Below are 12,828 nucleotides of genomic sequence, written 5' to 3'. Positions count from 1 at the left end.
CTGCTCTGTGGAGAGAGCAGGAGGAGCTGTCCTTGCTGCCTGCAGCCCACAGCTCCCTTCAGGCCCCCTTTGCTCCCTGTCTGGGCAGCCCAGGGTGGCTCTGTGGGGAGGAGAGCGATGTGTCCCCACTGGGGTCCCCATGCCCTTCTGCAGCTTCTCTCCTCCGCTGGCTGGAGGGACAACCCTTGGTGGGAGCATCTCCAGGGAATGCTCAGCATCCACCTTGGCTGCCTGTCCTGGCCTTTACAGAGTGGCAGGGGTCCCACTGCTCCCCTCTTTGCTTTTGGGGGCTGCCATGCTCACGTCCAGGGAAGTTGGCTACATGGCTATGAGTAAATAGAGCAGATATAGAGCTGTTAACATGCCCGGCTGCAGAAAGTGAGGCTGAGCCCTTCCCTGCCAGAAAAAAAAAAAGTAGAAAAAAGGTTTTTTATTTATTTTGACATTTTAGAGGTGGCTTTTTTGGTATCACCACTGTTTTCTCAATTTGGAACGGACCTTGCTTTGCTTTCTCTTTAGGAGCAGGAAAACTCCCTGAATCTTGGTTTTCTTCCTGAGTGCCCAGGATTGAGCTCTGTGGATTCTGGTTTAGGGGGAGCCCCTTCAAACAACCTCCCAGTGTGGCATCCATGGATGACCTCTCACCACTTGCTCCCCACCACCACCCCAAAGTGCCTGCTGGGCTGGGGCTGCCCCAGCCTGGGGAGGGACAGGCTGCACAAAACCCCAGGGACACAGGGACAGGCTGGAGGTGCTGCTGGGGCTCTCTCCTGCCTCTCTGCAGGGCTGAAGCTTCACGGCAAGGCAGCTGCCAGGAGCTGCTGGAGGGGGTGCTGGCAGGCACCCCAGCCTGGGGACACAATGTCACCTCAGTGTCACCTCAGTGTCACCTCAGTGTCACCTCTCTGGGCAGCGGACACAGCACAGCCTAGGAGCGGGGCTGGGCCGGGTCCCACACCCGACCTGGGTGGGGGCAGGAATCTCCAGCACCGTCCCAGCCCCGGCCGCCGTGGCTGGCGAGCCGGCGCAGCCCGGGTGCCGCCCGCAGCAGCCCCGGAGCGGCGGCGCTCGCACGGAGCTGTCCCGGGCTGACCCCTCCGCATCCCCGGCGCGGCAGCCGCCGCCTCGGCGTGGCCCTGAGTAGGTAATGCAGGGGCATCTGCCCGCCTGGACACTCGTGGGGAACAAGGAGAAGGGATCTGGGCTGTGGGGGACATCACGGGAGGAAGCCCACCCAGCCCGGTGCAAAGGAGGGATGCTGCCATCGAGCCCCTCGTTGGTTATCAGCGCACAGCTGGGACAGCACCGCGATTAACATCACATTGTCATCCCTGTGAGGCACAGGGACAGATCCTCCCCTGAGGGACACGCACAGGCCGAGGCACTGCTGGCACGCACCGGCAGTGCCCTTTATCACCCCTGGATTTACAGCCCGGGCCCCACTGGCAGAGGTCGCAGCACCAGATGGGGCAGCTCCTGCTCTTGGCGCTCCAGCCGTGGTTTTGCACACAGCCACAGGAATGAGGAGGGTTCCCCCGGAAGCGGGAGCTGCAGCCACAGGGAAATCGGTGTGGTCGCACTGCCTGGTCCCTCCCAGGGCGGGGAACTGGGATTTCCCCAGCTCTCCAGCCAAAATTCTTTGATTCCTTTCAAAACTGCGAACTGAAATATTTCAAGACATCAAAAACTTTTGGCTGATGCAGATATTTATTTCTCCGCATCAGGAGGTGGGAAGTGATGAATTCAGCACAAATCTGCAACATTCAGTAACTTCCATCTGCAAGCCCCAAGTCGGGTTCATCACTGGCACATTGCAGTGTGTCTGTCCATCCTGACTGCCCAGGGGTCTGGGTGCTGGACAGACAGCTGGGTAGATGCTGCCAGCCCAAAACAGACATGGGAAAGCCTTTGCAAGGGACTCACCTGCCTGGGGATATCCCAAAATCCTGCCAGTCACAGACTTGGCTGATCTCCATGGCTGGTGATGCCTGGGGCTTCTCACCAGTGCTTTACCAGGAGGGAAACTGAGGCCACTTCCCTGCTCTCAGTGTCCCAGGGAAGCTGCTTGGGGGAGCTTTGCTGCCCCTGCCCTGGTGAGAGCCATCCCCATGCTCCAGGGGAGGGGATGCTCGGGATCCAGCTGGCCTGTGGGAGAGGATGAGGACAGCAGTGACAGTGTGGCCTTGCTGGGCAGCAGGGACGTGGGAATGTCACTGGACTCGTCCTTCTGTGGTCAGGTCAGGCCTTCCCAGAGAACCAGAAAATCCAGCCCTGGCTCCCTAATGGGGTTCAGGGGGGATGCTGGGGAGCAGCTGAACCCCAGGCTGTGGCACCAGGCACTGGAGGAGGTGAGGGGAGCAGTCCATGGCTTGTCCTTGTTTTTCCCCTGTGGCTGGCAATGATTGGGAAGGAGAGCAAGTATTCATGTATTTGCCAGAATTATTTTTGGGGTGGGGGGTTGTGTGCAGCAAACAGGGCCAGACTGGGATGGGGCAACTTTTGGGAGAGGGGCAATATGAGAGGGGGTTTGGGAGCTGCTGTTCCCCTTTGGGAGAGGAATGAAGGCTTGGCCCCGACTCTGAGCAGCTTCCTGGCAGCTGCTGCAGGAAAGGGCTGAGGCTACAGGCAGTGAGGGGGCGAGGGCCACAGCCCCCAGCTGCAGCAGGGGCTGTGCTCATGCCCAGGGTGCCTGGGAAGGTTAGAGGCTTCCCCCAAATACCACTGTGGTTTGGCTGGAGCCAATGGGGCTGACTTCATCCTGCTGAAATGTATCATTACAGCCAGGCAGGGAATGTGCTGTGGGGTTTTGGGGGAGCTGGGTGTGGGGTGGAGTGTGCTGAGCCTGGTTTCCTGCAGGATGAGGTCTCCCCTGCCTCCTGCATCGCTCTGTGGTTTGATGACAAGTTGAAGGGACGCGCTCTGGGTTCTGGTGAGGGGACCAGCACCAGCTCCTGCCCCAAAGGAGCCCTTGGACGGTCAGGGACCACTGCCAGGGCCAGGCCTGGGGAGGCAGCATCCCCCTCTGGGCTGTGTGACTCTTGCAGTCCTCCCTCTGTGGGAAACCAGCCCTTTTTCAAAGCATCTTTCCAAACAAAATCACTTTTGGCAGCCCTTAGGCAATGGCAGGTCTCTGCTGACTGCTCCAGTGCTGGCATCTGTCATGGCTGTCACTGTGTCACTGTCCTCTCCCGCCGTCACCCTGTTGTGTCCCCGCCAGCAAAACTCCACCTGGCTGTGCAGCAGCCGGGGACGGCCGGTGCAGCTTTGGGTTTTCCTTTGCAAAGCAGCTCGTGGGGCCGTTCCCCAGCGCCCTCCTTTGCCAACCTCTCTTTTGGCCCAGGATATTGGAAATTTGGGGTTTGCAGAGACCCCTGCCTGAGCGGTGCCGAGAAGGGGGAGCAGCAGGTCACCCACCGAATCGGCCTGCGGGGATGGGGTGCCCCGGCCGAGGCGGGCAGAGGGAGGCCGTGACTCGGGGTGTGATGTGACCCCGTGAGTGCTGGGGTGCCCCAGCTGGAGATCCCCGAGCACGGTGCCCACGGGCGGCGCGCTGGTCGCGCACAGCTGCGGGGGACAGGCAGGGCTCAGACACCGCCGGGGCTGGCCCCGCTGTCCCCTCGCGGTGTCCCCGCGGCAGGAGGGACCCCGCGGGACAGGGCAGGGAGCCGGGAGTGTCCCAGGGAGGCAGCAGAGGGCAGCAGGGCTCCGGGGCGGGCTGCCCGGGGCTGGCCCCGGCGGGGCGGGGGGCTCGGGCGGCGGGGGCGGCCCCGGCCGCGCCCCGTTAAAAGGCGGCACCGGCGGGGCGGAGGAGGCACAGCGGGCTGGGCAGGACGGGACTGGGCGCTGGGATCTGCTCTCCCTTCAGGTAAGTTGGCCCTGTCCCTCCCCGCCCGTGGGGACGCCCTGGAGGGGCGCTGGGCACGGCAGCGGCTGTGCTGGGCGGGGGCTCCCCCGGTAACCTCTCTGCTCTCCCCAGGTGCAAAGATGGGGTGCTTCACCTTTATCAAGGTCATGATGATCCTCTTCAACCTGGCCATCTTCGTAAGTGCGCCCCGGGGCTGGGGTCTGTGGGAGGGGGTCCCGGGGAGCCCCCGGAGCCGGGCGTGGGGTGGGTCTGGCTGTGCCCCCCTGCCCCTCCGGACTCCTTTCTGTGGGCCATGGCGTGGAGAGTGTGGGCACCTGGGTGCAGGTGGGACTTGCCGAGCCCGGCGGGCTGTGCCGTGCTCTGGGGGACAGTGGCTGTTGCATCAGCTGCCCCTGTCCCTCGCTGTGCTGAAGCTCGGCAAGGCGCTGATGCCCCAGAACAGTCGATTTGCTGCATCCCTGCCTGGGGGCTCTGCCTCTGTACGGGAGCAGCCCCCGTGTGTGACTGTGGCTTTGGGGCTCCTGGGTGTCGGGAATTCAGAGCACTGAAGGCTCTGCTCTCCCCGGGGCAAAGGCAGTGGAGCCGGCAGGAGCTGCCCTGGCCCTGCAGGAGCCACCTGGAAGGGGCTGTGGTAGGACACAGCCTTGGGAAGGAGAGGGTGCAGAGCCTGCTGAAACACCCCCTCTGTAAAGCCCCTGCCAGGATTTGAGTGTGGTGGGGAAGGTCGAGGGGGCAGAGGGGAGGGCTGGCACAGACTGCAGGCAGCCCAGCGCTGACCTTGCCCAGGACTGTCTGGGGTCAGGGGCGGCTCAGCTTCTCCTCTGGGTGGGCAGGCAGCCGCCCTGCATGGAGGGGCTTGTGGCAGTGTGATGGTGGCCAGAGCCTGAACTGTGCCCTGTGGTGGCACTGCTGCCTTGGCTGCTCCACTGCTGGCACAGTGGTGACACTGCCCAGGGGATGTGGGGGTGGTGGGGTGGGTTTCAGGGTACTGATCCATCTGGCAGTGCCCTGAGCTTCCTGCAGTGCCACAAAGTTGTGCTTTGGTGTGGTAAAAAACTGCCAAGGGGAGAAACACCTGTGCCAGGGCTTTGCCTGAGTATGAAATCTCGTGCCTATCTGGAAGCTGACATTGCCTTTCTCCTCTCAGCTCAGTGGTGGGACCCTCCTGGGAGTTGGCATCTGGGTCAAAGTGGACGGAGAGTCATTCCTGAAAATATTTGGGATGCTGTCCTCCAGCATCCTGCAGGTTGTGAATGTGGCCTATCTCCTCATTGTCATTGGTGCCATCCTGCTGGTCATCGGCTTCCTCGGGTGCTACGGTGCCCAGAAGGAGAGCAAATGTCTCCTGATGATGGTATGGACCTGGCTGATCTCCTTATCAAGCCTCATTTGAGCTGGGTCTGTGGTAGGGAGCACTGATGGGCAGATTTCTCTGTGGATGTTTCCATGTGGTGGCAGTCTGGGTGGCCCTTGGAAAGGCAGTGCTGGACTCAGTCTGCCCCAGAAAGGGTGAAAGGAGGCAGGAGGGTGTGTTAAGGTCTCTCTCTTGGAGAATGTCCAGAGAGCCCAGCCCTATGCAGGTGGAGGGCTGGAGGACCCCAAGGTTGTGCTGCTCCTGCCCAGGAGCAGAGCTGGAGGCAGTGAGGCAGGAGGGCTGGAGCCCTGGGGAGGCAGATGAGTTCCAGGAGCCCCTGAGGATTCTGGCTGTTGTTTGACCTCCCTCCTCTTGCTGTGTCCTAGTTCTTCTCAGTGATGCTGATCATCTTCATTGCTGAAGTTGCTGCTGCCGTGGTGGCTCTGGTCTTCACAGGTCTTGTGAGTGCAACCCCTGAGCCTTGGGTTGGGCTGATGTGGGACGTGTTCTGCCCCTTGGGAAAACAGGAGCCATGGGCTGGCAGTGCTGCCCATGGGCGTGGCTGCTCAGAGTGGTCAGTGCTGCAGGAGGAAGGGACGTTGGGATGTTGCTCACTGCTGGCACCAGCTACGTGGGCAGGCTGGAGTGGCCTGAGGGTGGTGGGAGCAGGGTTCCTGTTATATCATAACCCCCATGTTTTTAGGACAAGTTTTGCCCACTTCTTTCTGTCAAGCCACTCAGTCCCAAACCAGCTTAGGCCTGACACCTCCCCACCTCTGAGGGTAGGAGCCACTGGAGGAGGAAGTTCCTATTGCCTCATGCTGAGCAAACTCACCCCATGATTAGGCACCTGAGAAACCACCTGGGGAGAAAGGTGTCTGCCTCATTAGGCACTGGAGAAGTCAGCCACAGGGCAAACTCATTCCTGGCTCCCTCACTTAACGCTGCTTATCAGATGACTCAGGACATAAATGACCTTGTGCCAGAAAGCTCTGCTTGGTTGGGAAGAGGAAAACTCTCTGTGGGTCAAATGGCCGTGGTGTGGCTGCTGGCCATGCTGGGTCTTTTTGGTCTCTTCTCCGCAGGCTGAGACCAGTATGGGGGTGCTCAGCTCTGTGGTGCTCCCCAGGACCTTCTCTGATGGTGTTTTCCTGCCCTTTCTTCCAGGCAGAGACGTTACTGACAGGGCTGGTGACCCCGCTGCTGAAGGAGAAGTATGGGGCGGATGACGCATTCACACAGATCTGGAACGTCACCATGACAGAGGTGTGCTGAGCCCTGGGGTCAGGAACCTCCCAGCATGGGCTTAGGTGGTGCACATCTAGGTGGGACAGTGAGAGGGAAGTGGGGACACATCACAGTCCTGGATGTGCTGAGCTGTCACCACCTCCTCAATTCCCCAGGCTCCTGGGAACTGCCTGCTTGGGACCTGGTGGGGTGAGAGCTGTGTGTGATGGTGTGTGGGGCAAACCCCTGGTGCCAAGGTGATACTGAGCAGCCCCCTGAAGCAGGGTTGAGCTGGGTGACTCCCTCCATGAGCCAGTGGGGTCCAGATGGTGTCAGAGCATGGAGGGAGACCTGAAGGATGCTCTTCCCATCCCTTCCTCTCTGTCCCTCTTAGGTTCACTGCTGTGGCCTGAATAACTACACAGACTTCAACAACTCCTACTATTATGATACACACCACGGCTACCCCAGGCAGTGCTGTGACATGCAGGAACCCTGCAACAGCACAGTGGCTGCAGAAATGGCTGTCCAGGTATGGGTGTGCTACTGGCAGAGCCTGGCTTGGGGTGTGCCTGGGCACGGGGAGGGAGACCTGTCCTGTAGCTCCAGCCCCAGCTCTGCACACGGTGGTCCCACAGGCTTTAAGTTCTAGGGGGAGGCTGTGGGGGCCTTGGCATGTCCCTGGTAAAAACATGCCCTGGTGCTGGGCATGAACCCAGGCACCACTCTGCCTTTTTGGGTGATTTTCCTGCTTCTTCCCTTCCTTTCCTTGCTCCCCACCCAATATTTGGTCTGAGAAGTGGGCGAGTTGCCCCTGAAGCCTCAGACCTTCCCTGTAGCTGTGTGCTCTGGGTTGGAGAAGCAGTACCTCCCTTCCTGGGGGATGCTGTGCCCTGGCAGTTGGGGTATCACCCCCTCTTGCCATCCTCACCTGTGTGGTTGCCCCGTGCAGGGCTGTTTCAAACAGATCTTGGAAGAAATCAGGACCAACGCCGGGGTGGCGGGCGGCGTGGCAGCCGGCATCGCTGCCTTGGAGGTGAGTGCCTGAGCACTGCTCTGCTGCCTCCTCCCTGGGCCTGGAGGTGGGGCTGGGCCAGCCTGGGGGGGGCTGGTGCAGCCCCAGATACTGAGCCTTCTTCCCTGGGCACGTCCAGCCCTCCCCCTGGTGCCCTGGGCATGGTGGGCTGTGACCCAAAGCCCTGCTGGGAAGGGGAGGGAGGCTGCACATCTAAGGGGGCTGATTTGCACCTTGCCCCCCCCAGATTGCAGCCATGGCAGTTTCCATGTACCTGTACTGTCGGCTGGATGAGAAGTGACCCCCTGAGGCAGGAGGATGACCTGCCACCCCCCCATGCTGGGGTGCAGCTGTGATGTGCCATGCTCTCAGGGGGACCCCATCCCTCCCCGGGTCTGATGCTCTCCTGTGCACTGTGATTTGTAGCTGTATTTTGATCTACTGAGCTGGGATCTGTAGAGTTTGTGTATATTTTTGTACTGATATGGCATACAGAGCCTGTACATAGAGATTTGGGGTGTTTTTTGATTGGGGGGAGTGTTGGGAGAAGCTGCTTGGTCTGTTTGGCTGATGCCAGCAGGAGATAAAGCAGCACAGGGGCTGTTCAGGGCTGCTGATCTGGCACTGGCACGGTGATGCCTTGATACACCCCTGCAGGTGGGTGCTGTACTGCTCTCACACTGTCCCTGCTGTGTCCCCCTGCATCCCTTTGGCGGGGGTAACTACACCCTCACTGGGGATGTATCTGCTCCTGCACCCATCTTGTGCCAGCCCTGGCCTTGCTGCCGTGTGGTCCCCTGAAAGAGGGGCTGGCTGGGTGCTGGCTGCTCTCTGCCCTTCCCTGGCATGCAGACAGCTCTGGTGGTCCCTGGCTCTGCAGGGGCTGAGGCTGCCCTGTACCCTGTGCCATTTTGTGCCTGAGCCCCTCTCCCTGCTGTAAAGAAATGCAAATAAATTTTTCATCTTGGATTCGAATTATTTTCTGGAGTTGATCTTAATGCTGCCTTTAATAAACACCCTCTGCTGGGTTGGGGGTGCAGGGGTGAGGGCTGCCTCACCTCCCTCCCCCCTTCCCTTCCCTGTCCTTGCAGGCAGCACAGCCCTGCCCACAGCCTCCCTGCCCTCCTTGCCTGTGGCTCCTCACCTGTTCAGGTGCTTGGAAACAGAGCAGCCCTGTGTTTGCGCAACAGACAGGGTGCGGGGAGGACACCACCCTTGCATCCCCTGCCCTGTGCAACAGCCACTGCTTGCTCACAGCACCCAGCCAGGGGCTGAGCAGCAGCTTGGCTTGAAAGGCAGGGCTGGCCCAGGGGCTCCTGTGTCCCCATCAGCTGCAGGAGCCCAGAATGGGGTGGTGGAGAGGTGGGGGTGGCAGGATCCATCCCTTGAACATTTCCACCCCAGTGCTGTCCTGCACTGCCTGTGTCTGATGAACCTGCCCTCCCTCTGTGTGTGGGGATGAGGGAGGTGTGGGTGGGCTTCGGGGGTTTCCAGACACCTCTACTACTCCTCCCTCTCTGCCTCAGTTTCTCCATTGCAAAAGCACAGCTGGGGTGGTGCTCCCAAGGGCTCCTTCACCCTGTTTTTGCCATGGCTGTGGGGCAGGGAGGTGAAGGACAGGGGTGCTGGCAGGAGGCCAGTGTGCACACAGCCTCCCCAGCCCTGCCTCGCTCTGTGCCTGCTGTGGCACCCCCTTATCAGCTCCTGCCCGGTACGAGGCTGCACCGAGCACTGCTGTGGTCTGGCATCTCCCTGGTGCCATCCAGTTCCTGTCACAGGGACAGTTGGACAGGCATGGGCACCCACTCCCCACACTGGGTCACTTAGCCCTGAGGAGAGGGCATTTAGCCCTGCCCCATGGCAGGGTGTGGGGGAAGCTGTGACAAAATAGCCTTGTCTTTCCCAGACAGGTGAATAAATAGGTCCCAGTTCTACCATAAACTGGTGCCACCTCATGGGTGGCGTCAGGGCTTTTATGCCTCTAATCACTCTCCAAGGATGCAGGAGCTGCCAGGAAGCTCCTCCTGGAGCTGTTGTGGTGTCCAGGAACCAGTTGGCACAGAGCTGGGCACACCTGGCCGTGTCCTGCTCTGCCCCTGTTTTTGGGATGCCTTGCAGAGCTGGCTCCTGGCACACCCTCTCACCATCACCCCGTGGGGTGGAGCAGGCTCAGGGGTGAAACTGCTGGCTTCCACCTTTGCAACTCCTCCTAGCCAGGGGTTTCCATGGGTCAGAACAGGCTGTTTCTGTGGCACAGAGTTTTGTAAATAACCCTGCAACCACTGGCTTCGTCCCTCCCCTCCACCTGCTGGGAAAACTTGCAGGACCAGTTTCTCCTCGCGGATGCGGATGCGATTCCTCCCAGTTGCCCTTCGCGGCTCTTGGCTGCCCTGGCAGCCAAAATCAGAGCAGTGGGGGGTAAACTGGGCTGGCACAGCCTCCCTGTGCCCCTGCCCTCCGCTTCCACTGCCCAAGCACTGCCACAGCCTTTGGGCTCTCCGAGGAGATCTCGTTCCAGCTGCTCCCCCACAAGCCCCGTGGCACATCCCAGCCCACCACCCACTTCCACCAGCTCATCATGTGGGTGCCACCAGGCACATCTGCACCTCATATCCCTTAGAGCTGCCCAGTTCTCACAGACTGGCACGCTGGGGCAATCAGAAACTGCCAGCACAAGGCGGAGAGGTCCCTGAGGGATTATGGTGGCAAAGAGAAACTTCTTATTGCCCCTGGAAGATGGCAGGAGATGGCTCGAGAACCTGGCACATTGGGTGTGTGCCAAAGTGGGGGTTCTTCTTTTCCACCTGGGATAGAGGGTGAGGAAAGGCAGGAGGGCAAAGTCTCTCTGCAGGGACCTTGGGCAAAACAGCCAGTGCCATGATGGGAGCTGCACAGAGACCAAAATTCCTGGAGATTTGCAGGGTGCACTCTCCACCGGCATTACTTGCCCCAGGGCACAGCAGGCGAAACCCTGTGTGGTGCAGGCGCCTGTGCTGCCAGGGAGTGGGCAGTGATCGGTAATTTAGGAAAGGAGCCGCCCCCTCCTTCCTGGGAATTAGCATCGATGGGAACAGGTAGATGAAAAGAAGGAGGAGCTGCACCTCTTTGGGTTTGTGCTAATAAAGAGGGTAATAAGAAGCAAAAGCAAACTCATCCAGCATTAGTTGCCAAGGAGTGCCTGCTGTGGGGAATTGCCCCTGCCTGCTGTAAAAGCTGGGACAGGATGTTCCCAGACTGGGGAGAAGAGGATATCCTTGAAGGGCTCACTCAGGCTGGTCCTGGGGAAGAAGTGAGGCAATGCACACTTTCCCTGGCACAGACTGCCTGCCCGACTCCCCTTCTCCTCAAAAATAAACCATCCTGAGTGCCAGCCTGACCCCAACAGTGCTTTCTAGGCAGCTCCCAGCCCTAATTATGTTGTGGGGATATCAGAGGAGGCGATGCAAGGGCTGTTCAAGAGGCAGCAGGCAGGAGCTGCCATTGAACTGTGTGTTAATCATTAATGCTGCACCGGGCAGGGACAGCACAACAAACCTCACAGCAATCCTGGTACCCAGTTGAAGATTAATTTGCCACCTACCTTAAATGTGGGAACAGGAGGTGGCAGCCCTGTGTCTGCAGGCACAGCAGGGAACAGGGACAGGAATGGGCTGGGTGCAAGGAAAGGACCCCCCTCAAAGCTGGGAACAAGGGGAGAAGCCAAGCAGAGCCCCTTCCCGGGAGCAGTTTGGGCACCTTGGCATTTATGACTTTTTATTCATAAACACTTTTGGCATTTATGGCTTTTTATGAGGCAGAGGGTGCTGAAAATTTAGGATCAGTTCCCTGGGCTGGGATGCAAGTGGCTGGGCACAGCATCACTGACTCCCTCCCATGGAGGGAAGGAGATGGGGCCAGCACAGAGCATCCTTCTAGTGATGACATCTCTCCATTCAAGAGGACTGGGTGTGTTTTCCCAGAGGACTCTGGCTGGAAGGCTCTTCCCTCCATCTGTGGGGCACAGAGGAACCCATGTGCCATGGGAAGGGTCAGCCTAGACCTTGTCTCCCACATACCAGCCCGTCATCGAAGCACAGGGACTTCCTGCTTCCTCAGCACAGAGATCTCCAACAAAAAAACTATGATGCATAAAAATAAACACCACCGGAAACTATGCAAAATTCCCCACCCCCCACAGGCTCTGGAAAGGTCAAGTTTCATGCCAACACTATTTTGCTTTTGTTTAATTATCAGCCAGCTCCTGGGAGGTGGGGCAGCCCGGACAGGTTCTCCTTTGTAGGGCTGCACAAAGCCAGGGAGGCCGGGCTGGGGGGGCTGCAGGGCTGGGTGAGAGCTGCAGCTGGGGCAGCACGTGCTGCAGCTGCTGCTGCATGGGGCTGAGCTGGGGCAGCCACCGGGTCGGACTTCAGGGCGGGCAGGTGAGGGGACAGGGGCCTGGCCAGCTCCTGGGACAGCTGAGAATGCTCCAGCACCAGCAGGATGCACCAGGAAGTGAGCGAGACCCTCCAAAAAGGGCAGGATGATGAGTGACCCGGCTCATCTAACAAGCGCCCCGGGGTGATGAACCCTGGCATCACCTAAGAGGGATGAGCCGAGGCTCTCCATCAGCCTGGCACAGGTTCTCCCCTTCAAGGGGTTAACCTGCTTCTGCTGTCATCCCTCTGTTTCAGGAGGGGAGGCTCCTATAAACGCAGCGGTTTGGAGGTGTCAGACCTGAGCCCGGGTGCTCTGCAGGGCTCTGCCCTCAGCAGGTGGATCCGCCTCTCACCCACGGTGCCCTGGCACAGACTTGGCACCGCAGGGCTTGGCTCGGCAGGAGGCGGATGTGGAGGTGAGAGCCCCTCTCCAAGGCCCTGGGACTAAGTAAAAAACTGCTGCCAGGGTGTTGCCTTGCCAGAAAGGTCCTGGGAGGGGCTGTCAGCCCAGCCTGGCTGCAGGGATCAGGCAGGGGAGCAGGAGGCAGCAGGTCGGGGCAGCAGGACGCAGCTGGTCCATGCTAGTGGCTGACACTCTCCCACTACCACTTTATTTCAGTCCTGTGGTCTCTGCCCCAGAAATGGGTGCATCCCCAGCCCTCCAGGCTTCCCTGCCCCATAGGGGCAGACATTTGGAGTGGTCAAGAGTGTGACAAGGCTGTAGTTCCCAGGACACAGGAGTTGGAGGTGCCAGGAGGAAGACAGGAACGAGTCACCAGGCAGTTCGTCACAGTTTCTATCAGTTGATGAAGATAAAAGTGATAAAAAGCTTGAGGAGGAAACAGCTCACAAACCTGTGCCAGCCCTGCTGGCACTGCATGGCACCACACAGGGGACCTCTGCTGGCACAGGCCTGGGGCCACTGTCAGCTCACAGCCAGGCCGGTGCAGCC

At 59.8% G+C, this 12,828-nt stretch overlaps 1 protein-coding gene across 1 annotated transcript; it reads left to right on the top strand.

The window, feature by feature from the left end:
• The first annotated feature begins 3,829 nt into the window (after positions 1 to 3,829).
• On the top strand, positions 3,830 to 7,836 carry TSPAN1 (tetraspanin 1). Its single transcript, XM_030953662.1, has 8 exons — positions 3,830 to 3,865; positions 3,977 to 4,041; positions 5,013 to 5,219; positions 5,606 to 5,680; positions 6,387 to 6,485; positions 6,841 to 6,978; positions 7,399 to 7,482; positions 7,709 to 7,836. Exons 2-8 carry the CDS (start codon positions 3,985 to 3,987, stop codon positions 7,760 to 7,762), a joined length of 714 nt encoding a protein of 237 aa, XP_030809522.1. The 5' UTR covers positions 3,830 to 3,865; positions 3,977 to 3,984; the 3' UTR covers positions 7,763 to 7,836.
• Positions 7,837 to 12,828: the final 4,992 nt, after the last annotated feature.

The sequence above is a fragment of the Camarhynchus parvulus genome, chromosome 8 (genome assembly GCF_901933205.1).
Source record: "Camarhynchus parvulus chromosome 8, STF_HiC, whole genome shotgun sequence".
NCBI classification, from domain to species: Eukaryota; Metazoa; Chordata; class Aves; order Passeriformes; family Thraupidae; genus Camarhynchus; species Camarhynchus parvulus.
Note: the sequence above shows the minus strand (reverse complement) of the source record. Positions and strands in the feature narration are given on the sequence as shown.